The sequence below is a fragment of the Hippopotamus amphibius genome, chromosome 8 (genome assembly GCF_030028045.1).
Source record: "Hippopotamus amphibius kiboko isolate mHipAmp2 chromosome 8, mHipAmp2.hap2, whole genome shotgun sequence".
Lineage (NCBI taxonomy): Eukaryota > Metazoa > Chordata > Mammalia > Artiodactyla > Hippopotamidae > Hippopotamus > Hippopotamus amphibius.
In genome coordinates this window covers 106,657,880-106,679,688 of record NC_080193.1, presented here as the reverse complement: position 1 = coordinate 106,679,688, position 21,809 = coordinate 106,657,880, and the positions used below count along the sequence as shown (strand labels likewise).

At 38.3% G+C, this 21,809-nt stretch overlaps 2 protein-coding genes across 3 annotated transcripts in view; one reads left to right on the top strand and one right to left on the bottom strand.

Moving 5' to 3' along the window:
- Positions 1-4,583, bottom strand: part of RFTN2 (raftlin family member 2) — a 63,438-nt gene extending 58,855 nt beyond the window's left edge. For both annotated transcript variants that reach the window (XM_057747110.1, XM_057747111.1), the window contains exon 1: positions 3,994-4,583. In XM_057747110.1, coding sequence (XP_057603093.1) covers positions 3,994-4,132 — 139 coding nt within the window. In that variant the 5' untranslated portion in view covers positions 4,133-4,583. The remainder of the gene's footprint in view (positions 1-3,993) is intronic.
- An 8,369-nt stretch (positions 4,584-12,952) lies between these two features.
- Positions 12,953-15,232, top strand: MARS2 (methionyl-tRNA synthetase 2, mitochondrial). Its single transcript, XM_057745904.1, has one exon. It carries the CDS (start codon positions 12,983-12,985, stop codon positions 14,762-14,764), a length of 1,782 nt encoding a protein of 593 aa, XP_057601887.1. The 5' UTR covers positions 12,953-12,982; the 3' UTR covers positions 14,765-15,232.
- The last annotated feature ends 6,577 nt before the right edge of the window (positions 15,233-21,809 follow it).

Below are 21,809 nucleotides of genomic sequence, written 5' to 3'. Positions count from 1 at the left end.
CACTGCCACATCACATGCAACGTGCTTGGATGGAATTGCTGTTTCACCAACTGACTCCCTGTGGGATGCCCCTCCTGCTGTAAGAGGCATCGTTATTTCCACAGTTACTCAGGCTCAGAACTGGGAATTCATCCTGGATTCCTCATTCTTTCTGTCCCTTCATATCCAGCCAGCCACAGGCTAAGTTCCTCCTTGGTAGTGTCTGTTACATGTGCCCCTTGCATCCTGTCATTATCGCAGGTCCTCACTGTCATCAGCCTTGACCACTACGAGCAGTCTTCTAACTTTTCTCCTCACTTCCATCTCTCTCCACTGCAATCTCACATTAATCTTCTAAAAATACTTCTCTGTATCTATCAATTACTTGTTCAAAATTCTTTACAGCTATTCCTTAGCCAAGTCAGAGCATTCTATACTCCATTTATTTCCAATCTTATTTTCTGCTTTTCTCCTTTAAATCCCCCCTTAGCTCACTTCTCTATTCAAAAGCCCTGAAAGTACCTCAATGTCTTAATCTTTTTTGATTATCTAAGCCCCATTTTTTTCTTCAGGGTCAGTTAAAGTCCTAATTTGAATTCCAACTTATCCTATTCAAAATTGAGTTTTCCTTTTCCTGACACCTCTTGTATCTTGTACTGTAATTTTTCATTCATTACTTCAACACAACTTACTGGCCATCGGTCATGTGCCAAACACTGCACAAAACACAGCAATGCAAAGGTGGATGTGGCATAGCTCCTGACCTTGAGGAGTTCATGATCTTGTCCAGTTTGAAAATTAGAATACGAAATACTGCAGGGTAGAAACTATGTCTTATTCCTTTCTATATTTTCACTACTTATCAACATCTTCTACAGAATTCATACATCAATGTATTTATTAATGTAACAGTGATAATAAAAGACCATGAGAGTTTCTTGTTCTCATAATAAGAAAGCAAGCTAGGGGCCAGGAAAATTTTACTCAATGTGTTTTATATGATTCTATTAGAAAGTCAAATAAGGAAGCTACCATCTGTCCTTCTGTTTGGTTTTTAATATTGTAGAAATTTCTTTTTAATCATAAGGCTATACACACTCTAAAAACCCTTGAGGCTATGGTTATTCAGATTGTTTTCTGAGATTGCACAAGAAGGTAAAGCAACCCTTCCAGATCATTTGCAGAGTTAATTTAACTTTCCACTAAGAAATTCTATAACGCACTCATATACTGACACACACTCTCATAAGTACACAGGTATAGATTACTATACAACAATCCAGAAAATTTACCACAAAAATTGTGCTGAAATCTCACTAGTGCAGTTGGTAGACCTGGTATAAAGCCAGGAGGGGTAATAGTTAACTTTTATTAAGTGCTTACTAAGTGCCAGGTACCTTTTCAAGGAGATTATTTTGTATAATCTCCTTTAATCCTTAAAATAACTCTACTATGTAAGCAGCATCAGAACCCTCATTTTATATATGAGGAAACTGAGGTACAGCAAAATTTATAAACTTGCCAAGTTACTGAGAGAAAGAGCCTAGATTCAGAACGCAGGAACTTGACTTCAGAGCCTTATGTGCTTAATGATTAGGCTATCATTTCTCCCATAGAGATATATAAATAATGGATCAAAGTCCCCCTCGCTCCCCCACCCCCCAAAAAAGTGTGGGAAAGGCACACGCGCGTGTGCGCACGTGCACACACACACACAGAATGGAACTAAATGGAACATAAACAAATTGTTCAAGATAATTATAGCTGCCATAACACAGGGCACTGGAAATTTCAAAGGGTCTTCTCTTGCATCAATGGGACTTGACTCTCTGTCCCATGTCCTCTGTTTGGAAAAACAGAGGAAAACAAGGTAAGAGACAGACTCTTCATGAGCATACACAGCTGTCACTAGACCATTTTGTTTCCTGAAAGGTTGTTCACTGCACGTGGCCTCTGAAAGGCCACTGTTCAGTAGTCCTCACAGCAACCCCAGGTGAGAATGGCCAGGGCTAAATGAAAAAGGCTGGCATGTTTTAATCCCCATGTGACTCACTTATCTATATACTGGAGGAATAGGTGGGAGTCGGAGACAACAGAATAGAGGAAGGTGGTTTGTGGAGCTGAGCTGATACAGAGTCTTGGCTTCTGAGGCAGAGGCAAAGGCAAAGACAAAGAAAAAAACAAAACAAAACAAACAACATGTGGAAGTATCGGAGAGAAAAGGGACACCAGGAGACTAGGCGCCTGGATGGAATAGGCACCAGGTGCAACTTTAAAATATGTGCCTGCTTAACACGTTAACATTTGCAAACTAGGCCCATACTTACACTTTTTAGTGTAATACTCTATGACCTCCTCCAAACACCTAGATGGAAGGTAGAAATTTTACTCCTTTCACAGAGAGAAGGGCTTCTGATAATAACAAAACCAAAATGACTTCTGAAGAAAGGTGTAGATCTTTCTGATTCAAGGATGGTTGCATTTATACAAATTTGTTTGAGATTGCTAACATTGTTGGGAGGAAATAAATCAGAAAAAAAAAATTCAAGTTACTTTAAAACCTATGGGGATTGTGCAGCAAATCTTAAAGTGCAGATCAAAACGGCTCTGGACTAAACTTTATGAATAGAGAAGATTTTTGAGGTTAAGGAAAATATGTATTTGCATCCTGTCGATTTACAAAAACTAGTCCTAAAAGATAATTGACAAGGACAATCAAAGAAGAAAACATAGCACCACATCACAAATATTTTCTCAAATGATGGTTTTTGAGAAAGTATAGAAAAAATTCATTTGAGTGGTTACTTCTCTGATTATCACCATTATCTTAATTTACTTTTAACTCTCACAATTAAAAAGAAAATTAAGACTATTGACATTTTCCCCTTGGGGAATCTTAGCCTTAGGTAAAAATGGAAATGTAAATATGTTAAAAGTATATATATAGACTTTGCGTATGTCTCTGGAAGGGAGTTTGCTTGCTGACTAGCTCAGTTTTTGACAAAGAAAAATGGGCTGCTCTTGCTTCTTGCACAAAGATGCACTGTTCACAGAGCAAACCAAAAACTGGAGAATTTGTATTTAAGTTGAAAAGAAATTAATATCCAACATGATAATCTTAGTATAAACTTTCTATTAACTGATAAAATGCATGGCTTATTAGAATTAAAAGCATAACTTTGTAATAAGAACTTAAAATACTGATATCTGGAAATTCTAACAGCAAGCAAGACACACTCTAATTTTCATTTTTAGTACTCTGTAATTAAAGATATAGTTCTGCTTTTTAAAAACTCAGTTTTACTAATGTGATTGTACAGTAAAGTTTCTAAAAGAAGTGATGTAAAGTATTTGTGAAGTCGAGCTGCCTCTTTCCTTGCACAGGGCTGCCATCTGGGCTTGTTTATTTGTGTTTCCAACTTTCTGGAACAGGGAGTTTCTCTGTTAGGGACAGGGCACCAAGCAAAGGAAGCATCTTACAGAAGACTATCTTTTTTTCCCCCCTTTTTACTGTATTTTCAAAATTCAAGATTAGTTTGGTCAAAAATATCAAATGACTAGCACAACCACACCACTGAACACAGTTGGAAATCTTAGAATTGTCTTAGCAAATACTCTTCCACATGATGCAAGTAATATTTCCTATATGCTATCTTCTTGTGCCTTTCAGATCTTTTTCAAAACACAAACTGTCATTAAGTCTACAGCTATTTGGCTTGGAAAGCGAATATTTTTCATTTTTCATCCTACAAATAAGCATTTGATTTAAAAATGAAAGGACTATTTCCAAGCAGTTTTTCTAATTTTATAAAGTACATATGAGCCAGATTTACAAAAAACAAACAGAACAAAAATCTTTCAGAATGTAATTAAGAAACAAAGCATTATTGTTAGATTGATTGTAGAATCTGATTATGAACAGTTTAAAAATCCACAAACCAACACTTTAAAAAACTAGTAGTTCCTTATCTTTGAAATCTTTCATTTAACAAATAAAAAAGAAGCAAAAGGTACCTTGTAAAGTAAAATCCAGCAATACATATTCGTAAGCAAATTCTGTCTTTGTTTCCACTTGCGGTCTCTTCAGGGTAGAAAATATTTTTCCAGGGCTGCTATCATCAGGGTCTTCTAGCTTTCTAAGTCCGCACCCCATGGCAAAATCTGAAAGGAATTAAATTGCAGGATAGGGGAGGGAGACCAGCAAATTCTGTTGTTTAAACTGCAAAAGGAAAGTTACAGACTTAACTGCTTTGATTTTTTCAGCTAAACCATAGATACTCCAAAAGAAAACATTTGAGTCCAAAGAAAGGAGCTGAAGACTTTTTCTATCCATTTTTCTGTAAAGTCGTTGAACCCATGATGATTAAGCTACAGCTCCGGAAGGCTGGGCTTGATCTTAGGAGAAACATGCAAGCTGCTACAACTTAGCGGAGAATTTCCATGCCACGTCAATTTACAGCCAGCCCCCTACCAGAGTTCTGTCGCTCAGGGCACCAACAGTGCTTTGTCTATCCCAGTTGGCTGGATGATAAAGGAGGTGTCCAAAAACGGAAATAAAAAGGCAAAACTGCAAATCAGATGGAATTATCTACAAGTAGAGTCTATATTCAGACATAGTGGCGTGCAACTCTTTTTCTGTTTTCTCTTTTCCCTCTTTCCTGTGCCCACCCCCTCCTTCCTCCCTGCTATTACCAAGAAAGCAAAAGAAGAGAGAGAGAGAGAGAGAGAGAGAGAGAGAATGAGAAAAAAAAAAGGATTCTTAACACAGTTGGAAACAAAAATCATTTCCAGAAAGGAAGTCAGGAAACTATTTCTGGAGTCTAAAAGGAGGAAAGTTAAAGTTTAAAAAAAATCCCGCTTTTAGTCTTTAGATAGCACTTTTTTCTTTCCACATGAATGATTTTTCTTTTGCTGGAAAAATGTACTAGTTAAACTGCCGCATGTAAAATGTTTACATTAAATATCATAATAAAAAGACTTTAATTGCAAAGAAAAGAGTAATGTGGATAGTTTCCCCATTTATAAAGTTTAAAATACTCTAGTATTAGAGGCGTATGTTAATAGCAACTAACACTTCCACAGGTCCCAGAGTATCCTTAACTAACACAAACAAACAAACAAACAAACAAAACCCAACAGCAAAACTGACAACTTGATTCATTCAGTCTTATAAGTTGCTGTTTACCTGAGGTCAGGAACAATTTACAATGGAACAACTGTAATGAGTGTTTATTGTATTTTACCATTTACAAGTCAGGTAGGATGGTGTACTCATCAAAGCCGTGAGCCCTGGAATCAGACAGCCTGGGTTCAAATACTGCTTCTAATGCTTACTAGAGACATGATCTTGGGCAAGTTACTGGACCTGTTCAAGTTTCAATTTCCTCCCCTATAAAATGGAGTTAATAATAGTACTTACCTCATAGGCTTGTTATGAAGGTTGAATGAGATAATCTTATCTCATATCTTAACATTATGCCTGGCGAATAGCATAAAATAAATTTGTTAATGTGCTTACATTATAAAGACAGGGCTGAGAATATTAATAGAAAGAAAGTGATTCTGCCACCATTCCCGTTGTTTACAAAATAAACCTTGCTCACATTTCAGATTTTATAGAACACAAGCCTGAAAAGATTTTTCAATTACATTAGAGTACACATGAAAACTCTCAAAAGGGGATGGATTGTTTAGTTTGTAGATCACCATGACCTCTTGTCTCTTCCTTCTGCCTCCTTGTCTTTAAATAGTTTACTTTTGAAGTGTCTTTTAACAGAGGAAAATTCCATAGTCCATTCTCAAGGATGAACACAGTTGGTGGTAAGCAATTTTTAGGTAAATTTGGCTAAAAAGACAGCAGACTCTTGACCTAGTGTGACTCATTTGACTATTTCCAGTGCTTCCATGTCTGTCATTTTTCATGTCCTCTTTTGCTGTGAGCTCCTGGATGGCAGAAATAGAATATTTGAAGTTCACTAGTTCTTACTGCAGTGCCTGGAAGATTATTTATTAAATACTCATTATATTTATTAAGTGCCTGCCATATTCCAGGCACTAAATTAGATGCTGGCTGGGTACACAAGCTAACTAAACATGGCCTCTGCCCTAAAGAAACTGAAGGCTTAATGGGGAAGATAGACTTATACAAATTTCAACTTGATTTGGTATCTGCTAAGATAGAAGTATGCATAGGATGCTATAGAAACCCTGGAAGGGGCCTCTAACTCAGCTTGGAGGATGATATCTGAGCTGTCTTGAGGGATGAATACACATAAGATAGATAAAGGTGGGGAGCATGTGCCAGGAAAAAGGAAAAGCATGAGCAATGTTATGGAATCATGAAACAGTACGGCATAAACTTGAAGGAACATGAAACAGCTGAGAATTACTAGAACATAAAATTTGAAAGAAGACTAAACTGTAAGGGAGGCAAGAGCCAGTTGTAATGGGTTTTATATGCTGCACAAAGGGAATTTTGACTTTATTTTGTAGGCAACAAAGGAGAATCAAATAATCAAACGGGAAAATCAAAGGAGGAGTTTGAAATAGGCAAGTGACAGAAGTTTGTGTTTTTGATGGGTCCCTATGGCTACTTTGAGGAAGATGGTCTTGACAGGAGCAACAATGGGGGGAGACCAGTCATTCAGGAGAGTATTGCAGTAGTCCAGTTGGGTTGACGACTGAACAAATGAATGAATAGGATGCATCATTATGTCCTAAAAGAATTTCTTTCATCTCTAGTAAAAGGAATGCATTTCCTTTAGTTCACAACTGAGCCATCACTTAATCACTTTTCTCTCCAAAAGTCCAACAAAATAAAATTTTATTTGACCCTTAATGACGTTTCGAAACATATTTCCATGTCAATATGGCACACATTCCTTCTATTTTAACAATTATATGGGATTTCATTGTATTAATATTATGTTTAATAAGCAGCATTTTGGCTATTTTCAAAGTTTCATGGTGAAGCATTTTGTAAAGATTACTTTTTTCCCCTCTTTGGATTATTTCCTAAATACTTAGATTCTACTTCACAAATGGTCAAAGGAAATAGTTTACATACAAGGAAATCAGAAAGTAATAAGCAGAGAAAATGTATTCTAATGAGTAAATAACTCATTTACATTATTTAAATAAATATGTGGTTGGCCATAAACTGTTTAAGGTATTGACCTTAGTTTTGTTTTTCTTTTTGTTTTGTCCGCACCACAAGGCAGGTGGGATCTTAGCTCCCCTACCAGGGATAGAACTCTTGCCCCCTGCCTTGGAAGTGTGGAGTCTTAACCACTGGACCAACAGGGAAGTCTCAGATTTTTTTTTTCTTTAAAACTGGATTTTGGGCAATAAGCTTTTTTTAGTTATCACATATATTTGCTCCATACCTCTTTAATGCTTGTACATTTTTAGACAAATCCTTTTAGTCAAAAAATTTTCTGTGCCTCCAACTTGTACTTAAGAAAAAATTTACATTTCTTCAATAATATATTTCTCCATTTGAAACAAATATCTGTTTTCTGTTTTTTTTTTTGTTTTGTCTTCTGTTTTTTTTAATTTCATTTTTAGGTAAATAAACTTGGTATTTTAGAATAATATTAGGTTTACAGCAAAATTGAGCGGGAAGTACAGAAATTTCTCATATAGCCCCTTATCCTCACTCACCCACAACCTTCCACTAACATCCAGCACCACTGTGGTGCATTTGTTACGATCAATGAAACTTCATTAACACATCATTATCACCCAGAGTCCATAGTTTACATTAGGATTCATTCCTGGTGTTGTACCTTCTATGGGTTTTGGCAAATATATTTTGACATATATCCACCATCATAGTATCATACAGAATAGTCGTCACTGTCTTAAAAATCTGTGCTCCATGGGACTTCCCTGCTGGTGCAGTGGTTAAGAATCTGCCTGCCAATGCAGGGGACACAGGTTCAATCCCTGGTCTGGGAAGATCCCACATGCCATGGAGCAACTAAGCCCCTGTATCACATCTACTGAGCCTGTGCTCTAGAGCCCGCAAGCCACAACTACTGAAGCCTGCGGGCCTAGAGTCTGTGCTCCGCAACAAGAGAAGCCACCCCGCAATGAGAAGCCAGCACATCCTACAACGAAGAGTAGTTCCCGCTTACCATAACTAGAGAAAGCCTGTGCGCAGCAACGAAGACCCAACACAGCCAATAAATAAATAAATACACAAATTTATAAAAAAAAATCTGTGCTCAACGTGTTCATCACACCCTTACTTCTTGCTTAACTCTGATGTATCTGGCAACTGTAATACAAATGGTAAGAAACGGATCTAAGTCAGTTCTTCCCCTGCCCCATATCCAACTGTCACAACCACATTTGTTTTCATTGATAATCTTTTCCCAATCGTGTACCCTCAGGCTTGTCATATATTGAGAACTTACAGGAATTAGGATACATTTTTGGAATAAATATTTTCATGGGTCATTTTTTTCTGTATTGATTTATATTTGCTGCCAGTTGTAGATTTCAGGGACAGCTTTCAGTTCTGTATTGTAAAGGGGGTTTCCCAAGTGCACACTCTTCAGTGGCTGGATATGATGGAGATGTATTATCAGTTCTTGTCTATATCCTAGTATGGGCTCACTTAGTCCTTGAATGAATAAATGAACCTTATGAAAACATTCTCCATGATTGGCAGCAAATTATTCTCACAGTAACACTCAAGTTTGGGACACTTGAGTTCACCCAAGTCTTAAAGCTTCTAAGAGATAATATGTATCATTCAACCCATTCCCTACAGAGAAAAATTTTTGCCTAATAGTAATTTTTAAATCCAATCTATTTTATGTGGCCCTGATCCAAAAAAAAAAATAAATTCAACAGTTTTATGGAGTGCCTACTAGTAAGGAACTACGTGGACACAAAGATGAAAAAGCCAGTTTATGCTCTCCAGAATTCACAAGCTAGCAGACCAACACTGAGTTTTAACTATTGAATGTACTGTTAGTTTCATAATGTAGTGAAATTTCCTAAGTAATTAATGACATTGAAAGCACTACTTATTGAAAAAGTCATTCTTTCTTTAATGATTAGAAATGCCACACTCATCACATACTTAATAGTTATACAGACTACGAATTATATTTTGTCTTTCCATTTTTGTTCTATAGTTGGGCTTCTCAGCATTACATATTAAAATTTTTTTATGGCTTTATAATCTTTCAATGTCCAGCAGTTCACAATATTATTATTCTTTAAAACATATTGACTATTCTTAACTATTTATTCTTCTAGATCAGAAGTTTTCAAACTACATATGACAGAGCCCTCTGATTCCAAAGAGGTGCCAACTCTGGTGAAGAGAGTAGGCTTTGATCACAAGGGGAGGCTGAGCAGGCAGGGCTCTGGGTCCTCATGCCACTCTTTCTTCAAACAGAATATCTTAAGATTTTATCAGTTTCATATACCAGTAACAGACAATTAAGGAAATCATAATTTTTAGAAAAGGACACCATTTACATTATTGATAAACTATGCAGTTTCTAGGAATAAATCTACCAAAACATAAGCCAGACTTGTACTTAGAGAATTATAAAACTTTAACAGCATTAAGGGAGACTTAAGTATATGGAGCAATATGCATAGTCATTTTTAGGAACACTTAATATTTTAAGTATATCTCCCTCTTCAGCCCTTAACACCTGTCATGAGCTATAGATTTAATGCAATGGTGACCTTAACCCCAACAGGCTTTTTTTTTTGCATGGAGTTTGTCAAGTTGATTTTAATATTTATGTGGAAGATAAAACGACCAAAAATGTCTAAGATATTTCTGAAAAAGAATGAGGAGAGATTAGTTCTTTATATAGTAAATAAAAAGACAAGCCAATAGAAAAATAGACACAAAATATAAATAGGCACTTCACAGGTAAAGAAACATACGTAGTTAATAAATATATGAAGAGATGCTCAAGTTTACTTCTATTTAGAGAAATGCAAATCAAGACGACAGTGAGATAATATTTTATTGTAGTAAAATACATATAATATATAATTTACCATTTTAACTATTTTAAAGTGTACAATTCAGTGGCATTAAGTACAGTTGACCCTTGAACAATGTGGGGGTTAAGAGCACAGACCCTCCACAAGGTGGAAAATTCGAGTATAACTTTACAGTCAGCCCTCTGTGACAGTAGTTCTGCATCTGCGGATTCAACCAACAGTGGATTGTGTAGCGTGTATTTATTGAAAAAATCTGCATATAAGTGGATAAACCCATGTTGTTCAAGGGTCAACTGTACATTCACAATGTTGTACAATGATCATCATTATCTAGCTCTAGAATTTTATTACCCCCAAAAGAAAACTCATATCCTTCAAGCATTCACTCTCCATTCCAACCTTCCTACAGCCCCTGGCAACCACTTATATCCTTTGTGTTTCCATGCATTTGCCTATTCTGAATAGTTCATATAAATGGAATCTAACACGTGTTTTGTGTCTGATTACTTTTAAAGATTTATCTACGTGGTGGCATTTATCAGTATTTCATTCAGTACTTTGTATGGCTGAATAATATTCCACTGCATGGATACATCACATTTGTTTATCTAGTCATCAGATGATAGATGTTTGGGTTGTTTCTACCTTTTGGCTATTGAGACCAGTGTTTCTATGAACATTAGTGAGATAACTCATTTTATATTTAGTTGATTGGCAAAAAATTAAGAAATAGATGATATCAGGAATTAGGGAGACCTCTTTAAGGGTATATCATGATGGGAATGTAAATTTGTTTAATCATGTTGGAAAACAACATTATCTTGTGAAATTGAACTTTCACATCTTCTATGATTGAACTCCTAGGTGTATACCCATGAGAAACTTTAGCATATTAAGTACCAAAGATATATATAGATGAGAAAGTTAATAGCAGTACTGTTTCTAAGGGCAAAAAACTTGAATCACTCAAATGTGCATTATCAGCCGCTTCTTTTAAGGAGCTCTGCTATCAAGAGAAGGAATGGAATGGAGCAGTAGTGGAGATTGAGAATTTTTTCTTTTTAAGATGGGAGAAAAAATAGTATGTTTGTATGTTGAAGAGTTGATTCTATGGACAAGGGGAAAAAAGAATAGGGGGAGCAAAAAAAATTTCTGGAGAACCGGATTTCTCAGATACTTAGCCTGGATTTGTCTCCTAGTCCTGGAAGGTACCGTACATACCTTCCAGTTTCAAGTTTTACCAGTCCTTCTCTTGCCCTTCCTGAACTGCTGGATCAAACAGCACATCAACTAAGCACCCAAAAGATATTTGTTGTATCTATTGTAACTCCTACAGAACATTTGATTGGTCTACTTTCTGCATCACCACAGAAGTCAGATCTAACTTACTATATGTCTCAATTCATAAATTATTATGCGGCAGCCAAAATGAATTACCTAGAGTTACAGGCAAAAACATGATGAATCTACTACGTGTAGTATGATATATATATATATGTACGTATATATATTTTGCTGCACCAAGTGGCTTCTGTGATCTTAGTTCCCCAACGAGGGACTGAACCCAGGCCACTGCATTGAAAGTGCCAAGTCCTAACCACTGGACTGCCAGCAAATTCCCATGATATCCTTTTTTAGAATGTTTAATACAAGCAAAATTAAAGAACATGTTGCTTAGACATACAGTATATGTAATAACATAAGTACAAAAGTACAAAACTCAGGAAAATGATTACCTCTTGGAGGAAGACAGGAAGACAAGGAGAAAGAGCACATAGATTTAAATCACTGGTAATCTCCTAGTTCAGAGGTTCTCAAACTTTAAGTGTGTATCAGAATCCAGAAAACTCATTAAAACCTAGACTGCTGAGTACCACCCGCAGAGTTTTTGATTCAGGCAGGGAGTGTGGGGCCTAAGAATATGCATTTCTAACAAGGTTCCACGTGCTGCTAACGCTGCTCTTCTGGGACCACATTTAGAGAACCACTTCTAGCTCTTAGGTTGGCTTGTGGGTTCACAGGTGTTCCATTCCATTTTATTAAACGTTATTATTAAATTAATAAAGTTATTTTATTATTAAATTAAATGGGGGTGGGGGGAAGGCCAGTTATAGACCAAAGATGAGCATATATTAACAAGCAAGGATTAATATTAATCCAATTCTGGGATCCCGAGGCATCCTTTTTGAAAAGAGCTAGGGTTCCCTTACTAAAGGCAAACTTGAAAAACACTTCTCTAGAAGAACCTCAAGACCCTTTTAAAAGAATATTACTAACAACTATGTTGAGAAATAAATTTGAAGATGGTTTTTTCCTTAGGTGCACAGTGACAACATACTGCATTCTAGTTTTCTGGATCTCAATAATCTTTGCAAAGACCGGGCACATCACAAGCCTACTTCCTTCCTTGATTTAACAAACACTGCGTTTGGAGAAAAAGATTTCTCTTACTTTTTCAGTTCTTCTCTTTCCCTCAAGTGCTTTAGGTCACTATTTTTCTTCCTTCCCTTCTCCCTCCTCCTTTCTGGATTTATTGTGCCCACTAGGTTCTGAGAGGAAATGCATGTGCTATTTCAGATCCCTACGCTGACCAGGGCCCATGTAGAGGGCATAGTCCTGCAAAGTGCCAGCCACTGATTGGTGTCTGAAAAATGCCTGAATATAACATTCTTGCCCACAAGCAACTCCGCCTGGAGAAAGAAAACCAGATCCATAAATATAAAATTACAACCCAAAGCAGGACACGCAGTATGTTACAGAAACATAAAGATTTATCTACGTCATAACTTCTCCTGCACGCAGCTCCTCTAAGCTATCTTTTTCGCATGCTCCCACAATTCGCGACCTATGTATGCGAAGCAGGCAGAGGGAGGAGCACGGGCGGGGCGCAGAGGGCCGGCGCTCGGGGCCAGCCTTCATTGGCTTTCCGGCCGGAAGCGGAGGTGCGGCCCGGCTGCGCATGCGCCCCTCACACGTGCTTCCAGAACGCCCCCTCCGCCGCTTCAGCTGGGCCGGCACCATGCTGCGAATTCCTGCCTTTCGGCTGCTGGGACGCACGGGGGCGAGTAGGGTCTGGCTCCTGGAGGACTTTAGCCTACGCCACTACAGTTCGGGCTCTCTCGGTGTCCGCGACGGTACTCGCGACGCGCGCGCCTACTTCACCACACCCATTTTCTACGTGAACGCGGCGCCGCACATCGGGCACCTGTACTCGGCGCTCCTGGCGGACGCCCTGTGCCGACACCATCGCCTCCGAGTTCCCAGCGCCGCCGCCACGCGATTCTCCACTGGTACCGATGAGCACGGCCTGAAGATTCAGCAGGCAGCAGCCGCTACGGGCTTGGCACCGTCCGAGCTGTGCGACAGAGTCTCTGCCCAGTTCCAGCAGCTTTTCCGGGAGGCTGACATCTCCTCTACCGACTTCATCCGCACCACCGAGGCCCGGCACCAGGTGGCTGTGCAGCATTTCTGGGGAGTGCTGGAGGCTCGGGGTCTTCTCTACAAGGGGGTCTATGAAGGTTGGTATTGCGCCTCCGATGAGTGCTTCCTGCCTGAAGCCAAGGTCACCAGGCAGCCCGGCCCGTCGGGGGATTTGTGTCCTGTGTCTCTCGAGAGTGGGCATCCCGTCTCTTGGACCAAGGAAGAAAACTACATTTTCAGGCTTTCCCAGTTCCGGGAGCCGCTCCAGCGGTGGCTGCGGGGCGACCCTCAGGTCATCACCCCGGAGCCATTCCATCATGCAGTCCTTCAGTGGTTGGAGGAGGAGTTGCCGGACTTATCCGTCTCTCGAAGGAGTAGCCACTTGCACTGGGGTATTCCGGTGCCTGGGGACGATTCGCAGACCATCTACGTATGGCTGGATGCCTTGGTCAACTACCTTACTGTAATTGGCTACCCAGACTCTGAGTTCAAATCTTGGTGGCCGACCACCTCTCATATCATAGGCAAGGACATTCTCAAATTCCATGCTATCTATTGGCCTGCCCTCCTTTTAGGGGCCGGCATGAGCCCACCACATCGTATCTATGTCCATTCCCACTGGACGGTTTGTGGTCAAAAGATGTCTAAGAGCTTGGGCAACGTGGTGGATCCCAGGACTTGCCTTGACCGCTATACTGTGGATGGCTTCCGGTACTTTCTTCTTCGGCAGGGTGTCCCCAACTGGGACTGTGATTACTATGATGAAAAGGTGGTTAAGTTATTGGATTCCGAGCTGGCAGATGCTTTGGGAGGTCTCTTGAACCGATGCACTGCCAACAGAATAAATCCTTCTGGGACCTATCCGGCTTTTTGCACTACCTGCTTTCCCAGGGAGCCAGGGTTGCCGGGGCCATCAGGTCGTGCTCAGGCAGAGGACTATGCTCTGGTGAGCGCAGTGGCCACTTTGCCCAAGCAGGTTGCAGACCACTATGATAACTTTCAGATCTATAAGGCTCTGGAGGCAGTGTCCAGCTGTGTCCGGCAAACTAATGGCTTTGTCCAAAGGCATGCACCATGGAAGTTGAACTGGGAGAGCCCAGTGGATGCTCCTTGGCTGGGTACTGTGCTTCATGTGGCCTTGGAATGTTTGCGAGTCTTTGGAACTTTGCTCCAGCCTGTCACCCCAAACCTAGCTGACAAGCTGCTATCTAGGTTGGGGGTCTCTGCCACAGAGAGGGGCCTTGGAGAGCTCCATTTCTTGCCGCGATTCTATGGACATCCATGCCCTTTTGAAGGGAGGAGGCTGGGACCTGAAACTGGGGTCTTGTTTCCAAGACTGGACCAGTCCAGGGCCTGGCTGGTAAAAGCCCATAAGACCTAGAAACTCAGTTCTTATTAGCTTGTGGTAAAAAGCAAATGTGTTATTTTCTTATTTTGTATTTTCAGGAAAGTTATACTAATGCTTTCTAAACTGTTGCATCAAATGAGCACATAAGTAATGTCCCTGTGAAAAGAGGTCTGAAGCTTTTCAGGAGCCTACTCTCTACTCTTCAGTCCTCTGTGTCCATTAACCACTGTCCTTTGCACCCCAGTGTCTCTAAGATGTCTCTAGGGAAAAGATGGGTAGGAGACAACTTTGCTGATACTATTCCTTCTCATTGTGCCTCCGGTCCAAACCACAGTTATTTGCCCATACTACCTCTCATGGCTTGTTTTTCATTGGCCTGGCCTCTGCTGTGCAAATTAATGAGAGTGGGGGTTGGAGGCCCCCTACCTCAGCTTTTACTTTGTTATATATGTTGGGTCTCCTGTTAAAAAGAGATTGTTTTATTAAACCTTTAAAAACCAGTGTCCCAGACTACATGATTTTTGCCCATGTTTAGATTTTCAGTTCTTAACAACTGTGACTCCCTTCTTTGCTAGTTAATAGTCCAGTAGTTGTGTTTGTAACATTACGCTTTAACCAGTAGATGGCTCTAGTCTCATACATTTAATTACTTAAACATTGAGGTTTCAGAATAGAGTAAGTTTTCTGCTTCCTAATTTTAAATAATTTAAATTTAAAGAAAAAAATTTTATTGCTTTTCTTAAAATAAGGATAACTGCAACCACTGCTGTTTTACAGTAAGCAATAAAAAGATCAGAATCCTCAGTTTTTTTCAGACTACTGAAAAAGGACATTATTAAATGTTTAGTAAGCTAATAAGTAAAGGTATCATGTTTGTTTGGACTGTGATAATTATAAAGCTGTATTGGGGTACTTGGTATGTTAACATTTTTTTAAACTTTAATTAAACATTAGGTTTACAGGTGTGACTTAAAAAATCTGTAGATAGTTCAAAAGGGCAGTGTTTTCTTTATATTTCTTGGTCTTAATTTTGTTATCTACATACATAAGTTATCTGATTTCTTTTGGTCAGTCAGGATCTATAATACAATACAGAAATTGTGGAATAGCTATTATAAATGTTAATCCATTTACTTTCAAGTAGTTTTTACTAATTATTTCTTTTGCTCCTTTAAGTTATTAAAGTTTAAAAGTTTCTAAGTACCTTATTCAGATCTGTTCTGTTGCATTTGTTGAAGGTGATTGTGAAGGGAGGAAATGATCAATGCTCCAGGAATCTCAAACTGGATTTAGGGATCTCTTCAAGGCTCCATAAGAGAACATCACAGAGAAGACGTTAAGATATCAATTTATACAATAACCACAACATAGTAAGCCAGCATTATATCTCATAGGTGATTGGACACCTAGGGCAAAGTTTAAAATGAGAACTTGCCTTGAGATATCCATTCTAAGCATGGTAGCAAGCAGAGAGCACTCACTATGAGGTAAACTATTGTGCTAGTAGTTCCCCCAGATTTATTCTGGGTGCTACCCTTCAGCTCCAATTTCTGTTTATCAATTTGTGTGGCGAGAGAGTTTCCGGTTGCTTGGAAACATTGTTTAGAAAAGAATCCTTGAAGGCATTCTAAAGGTGGAAGGACCATTTCTACCAGTGTTCCTTTAGGTCCTCCTTATTCTTTATAATGGAATCCTGGGCTTTCCATATGACATATTCCAGTTACCTGGTGGGATTACTAGGATAGGTTACTGGGACCTAGGATGGAGTGTACTATCTCTTAGGGCTGGACAGCAGAGTAGTTAAATAGATGGGATGTGTTTATATGGATGAAGGAAAACACACTTGGAAAACCAGTGTTGATAACCTCTGCCTTCAAAGTGCCATTATAACAGTCTTACAGTTCCTATCATGAACAGAGGGACAGTGCCTTCCACTTTAGTGATCTTTCCTATGGCCTAATGCTGGTCAGTACCCTGGACCTTGGCTTGCTGGGTGTTAATGGAGTTCCTTTTGTGCAGTCTGTCATTTGTGTAGGCACTAAACTTCTACCAGAGTATTTGTGGTACTGGAGGACACAGAAAAACAGGGGAATCAAAGAGGACAGGGCATAATTATTACAGAAGACAGGATATTTTGAGTGAAGAAGTGTGGTAAGTTGGATATGACTTATTCTGTGGTGATATAGATTCTCTGTAGGGGGCAAAACAGGTAAAGCAAATATTCTTTGGGTACCGAGCTGATGTGTTCAGTCTGATCCAGCAGTTTAAGAATGGCAAGTGGAGGATAGATGAAACTTAAAACTGGCAGGTATGCACTTCCAAGAGAAGATATCCTAGCCACTTGTGGGAGAAAATGATAAACTTGGAAGATGGTAGACATGGAAAAATTCCACTGTTCCAGAACTGATAACACCTTATCTGGCATCTTGTGGATTCCTTGACCAGAAAGGAAGTTTCTTCCAAATACTACCCTAAGGCTGTCAAATATTCATTTTTGGGTATTCTTGGAGGCAGTGCTGCAGGAGGTGCTAGAGTACTTAACAGGTGTTCATGGAATGTCGTGTTAAAGTAATAATAAGCTGTCAACCCGGCAGACTAGTCTACTGTGAAGCCATGCAAGAAGTTGTGGGCAATGCATATGTGGCACCATGGTATATTAGAGGGCTGTTCCACAAGTGAACTCATGGATTAGGCATCTCATAAGTGAGAAGACCTATGGGCTATATGGAGGTCAAGAATAGGCAGGAACAAGAAACATTTACATTGAAATCTCACATTTATTCTGGAAGTAGACCTCATTTTTCTTAAGTACCTCTGTGACTCTGTGGGGGCTGAGAAGAGCCTGATAAATATTAAGTTGAAGCACTCAAGAAGGCCTAAGCTGGGACATGGGCTGTGAGGTTCTAATACTGAAGTAAAGCGAGTAGTCGGTCAGGTTGTGGGCCTCCAACTAGGATAACTTATAATCATGAAGTAGCTTGGGTAGCAGGTGGCAGTACTAACCATTCAATAGATTACTCCTTGGGCATTATAGAAGGGATGGTTTCCTGGCTCTGTGACTGCTTCACCTGAGTGTGTAGCTGCAGTGTCAGCCTGCATTAGTGTAACCTTGAGTTACAGTGGGGAAGCAGCCATGCCTCTTAAACTAAGACTTGGTCCGTAAAGCTACTGTATGAAAATCTATAATTGCCTCCTGGAGGCAGTTCCCCCTATCCATAGTTCTACCAGATGTAGTACAATTGTTCTTGCTGGTGAGGTCTGGGATGCTGTAAACCTTGATGGATCCTTGTCCTCATCTTTTGCCAGAATGAATAGTATCAGGTGTGGACCTACTGGCAGTCATGTGTTTATTTTTGCTGCAAAAGTTAACTAGTTCGGAGAGCTCGGGGGAAGCTAAGGCACAGGTTGAGGTAACCAAGAGTACAAGTTGGGGGGATCAGTTCTAGAACAAAGCCTTGGAGCCCCTTGCAAAAAACTAAGACAGTGTGAAATATGTCATTTCAGCACAACACAGCTGGCCCTGCCCCTTCTTGGAGGAGCTTTGGATAGGATTGGTTAACTTCTATCAATAGGAAAACACTAAATTTGGAGGTTAATATTGCTGGAAGGGCCAGAACAGTAATAGCCAAGTTAATTAAGGTAAATTAGTGGGGATTTTAACCTTTCAAGAAGAGGGTCTTATTCTTTTTTGAGACATAGGATAGGAGAAGCCCAGCCTAAGCTGCTTTCTTCTATCATCAAGAACTACTTTGAGTTGAGGGGAAGGGACTAACCAGCTTAGAGGTGAAATTGACTTCTTAGTTTTTAGGCAGTCCTGGTTTACCCAGTATAGATCCTCTGAATTAAGGGGAACCATCTAACGAAATAGTTGACCATATTTAAAATACCTTGCTTAAGATTATATCACATTGATCAGTTTCTGCTTAAATTTCCATGATGAATAAAGGGGATTGGGAAGAGGTGTACACCCAGAGGATATTCCTGTGGCCTTGACAACTACAAATAATACACTCTCTACTGTGCCTCTTCTCACGAATAGCTATTGGGAGCTTCAGGCTTACTTGGATCTTCACCAAAGTAAGGTGAGACTATAGTATAGAAGTTCCATCCTTGGCTATGAACTGTATTTCACTCCCATTTGGTCTAATGACACAGTTTACTCACCATAGATTTTCAGGTTCACAGCTCCTCACTTAAGAACGGGATGGTATGAGATGTCAGGATGTTTCAGAAAACCAAATGTACGATCTGCAAGAAGAAAATAACTCCAAGGAGAGATGAGCTCTGCCTTCAAGTCATTAAGGATTTTTGGATGAAACATCTACAGAGGGCCTGGAAGACTCACTGGGTAAGCTGGAAGGACAGTTCTAGGAATAACTGCAAATGGATGATGCCAGTTTTCTTAGTGTATGGTATAGGTAAAATGGTACTAACCTCCCTATGCTACCACTCTTAAGGCCATGCCCTGTACATATAACCCCTCATTGGTTGACAGTCACTGGTTTGTGGGATTGAATGGAAAGATGAACCTTCAAAAACTAGTTTATGATTGACTGTTCAGATTGGAATCATTGTTCTATTCAGTATAATCAATAAAAATATGACTGATTACATATTTTTTCCTGATTAAAATATTTTTAAAAGGGTAATAAACTTTACTCTGGAGAACATTAAATACGATAGTTTCAGTAATCTGACTTCCTTTGAATTAGTCTAGAAATGTGTACTGGTTAAAAGGCTATAAATATTAAAAATAAAAAGTTAACAAGCATGTTACACAATTTCATTAATCACTAAAATAATACAACTAGAATGTATTTCTTCTTAGCCAGATGAAATGTTAAAGAACTCAATCCAAGAGAAGATAGGAAGGCGAAAAAAAAGGGCAAAGAAAAATGAAAAATATGGTAAAACAAAACCCATATTAAGATGGCAGAACTAAATACATCAGTAATTATAGTAAAACAAAATATCACAGGATGGACTTTCTGTCAAAAATAACAACATTCAAGCTTAAATTTTAAAAGTTAGCTATATGTAGTTAAAAGGTTTATACTTAAACATAACAGAAAATAAGACATGAAGAAACACTAGGCATATATTAACCAAAAGAGAGCTGGTATCATAATATTAAGAGTAGACATCTATTTTGAGGGGAAAACCATTACTAAAGATGAAGTGAGACTATAAAAGGAATAATGTATCAATAAGTTATAACAATTAAACTTGTATAATCTAACAACAGCCTCAAAATATAAAAAGTTAAAATTGAAAATGACAAGAAATGTTCAAGTTTGGAAAGAAATGAAACTGCTATTTGTGAGTTCAGGGAAACCAGACAATGAGAAAGTAAAAATTACTAACTTACTAAGCTAGACATTAGCATTTCAGGTTACTACCAAGTGTATCACCACTGCCAAGGGTAGAAAAAAATGAAAAATTTATAGCAGGTAAGATTTTGTGACTTTAAAACCTTGTCTTTTTCCATGCATGCTTCTATGAAAATAATAACTTGCTTTTTGAATAGAAATGTCAGCAAATATACTTGTTCATTGAGTCCTCTTTAGATTATTAACAGGGAAGGGATCCCAAGGCCATAATTTTGCCAGATTTTCTAATTGTTAGTTCAGTAGTTGGTGAAGGTGAAGCGAGAGGACAACCAATTCTGTGTTCCTTATTTGTGTTCTCTCATTTACTTTTTCCATCAACCCTATGAAGTATTCTTCTAACTCTGTTTAACTGATAAGAAATTGAGACACAGAGAGATTAAGTAACTTGGCTAAGATTATACAGCTTATAAAACAGGAGAGCCCAGACTCAAACTTGTTTTAGTGCCAGAGCCTCAGCAGCATCCTTACCACCAACACCACGACAATCCCTGAGTGTATACTGAGGGCACTGTGTTGTGGGGAAGAGGAAGTAGTAAAATCAGATCCAAAGATCGGAAAATGAAAAGTCTAAATAAGAACACTTAATTCAAATACATTACTGAGTGTTTCAAGACAAGGAGTTAGTTCTTGATAGCTAGATTATGAAACATATGAGTGCCCAAAAAGAAACTTAGAAAAAATACTTACCATATCATGAAATATATTTTTTTTGCTTTCAGTAGTTTCCTTTATAACTGAGCTTGCTTATGTGTTAGTGTAAATTGTTAAAAATTTTAATAACTCTATAGTCTCTATTTTTCTTTTTTCTTAAGATTTTTTTTCTTATTTTCAGAAATGTTCCAAATTTTTGAATCCAACAATTCTCTAAGTGAAGGTATGTTGTCATAAATTCATGAATCTAAGTATTTAAAAATAACATTTTACTAATTAATACTTTATACATTTATCTCAAAACATGAAAACATACCAATATTCAAAAGTTTTATTTGAATTAACTATTATAGTAACAAAGCCAGAGAATTTTATTAGAGGTCGTAAATACTGAAACTTTTTCATTTCATACATACAGTTTTAATACAAATAAACTTATAAAAAGACTCACAGTTTAAGTTCTATGAGTTTACTGAACATTTATTACTATATTCTTATGACCTCTTTCCTAACAAGCTTGCAGGAACCAGTTTAAATGCCCTTGACTCCAGTTATTACCAAAGCAAGTACCACCTTGTTAGCTAAAATGCCACAATTGGATAATTGGATAATTCACATATGACATATATCAGATATGACTTCTTCTACACTTGAAGAAGTTCAGGATGAAACCTATGTGTATATAGGTCTCTTAGCTATCATCTAAATTGTATTTTAAAAAATATATCAGAAGTATTAAAGTCCTTGCTAACTTCGAAGCTAAGAACATCTACATCTTTGTGTTGTAAATAATTTCTTCAGAACTGTTTAAATTCAAGCTATACAATCCCATAGTTAGCAAGGCATGATGGGTATGTTTCCAGTATTTTTTGCATGGTAGATTAGGACTTGCTAATAGAATCAGACTGATGTATTATAAAAAATATCGTACCTATAGCATTTTAAAGATTACCTTTAAAAATCACTTACTAAAGGAATTTATAAAGGCTTAACTAAAACAAAGAATCTTCAATCCTGGTAAATTGAAATTATTGCAT

What these genes read in the sequence shown, in the direction of transcription:
- MARS2 (XM_057745904.1), top strand. Translation starts at nt 12,983, where the DNA reads ATGCTGCGAATTCCTGCCTTTCGGCTGCTGGGACGCACGGGGGCGAGT.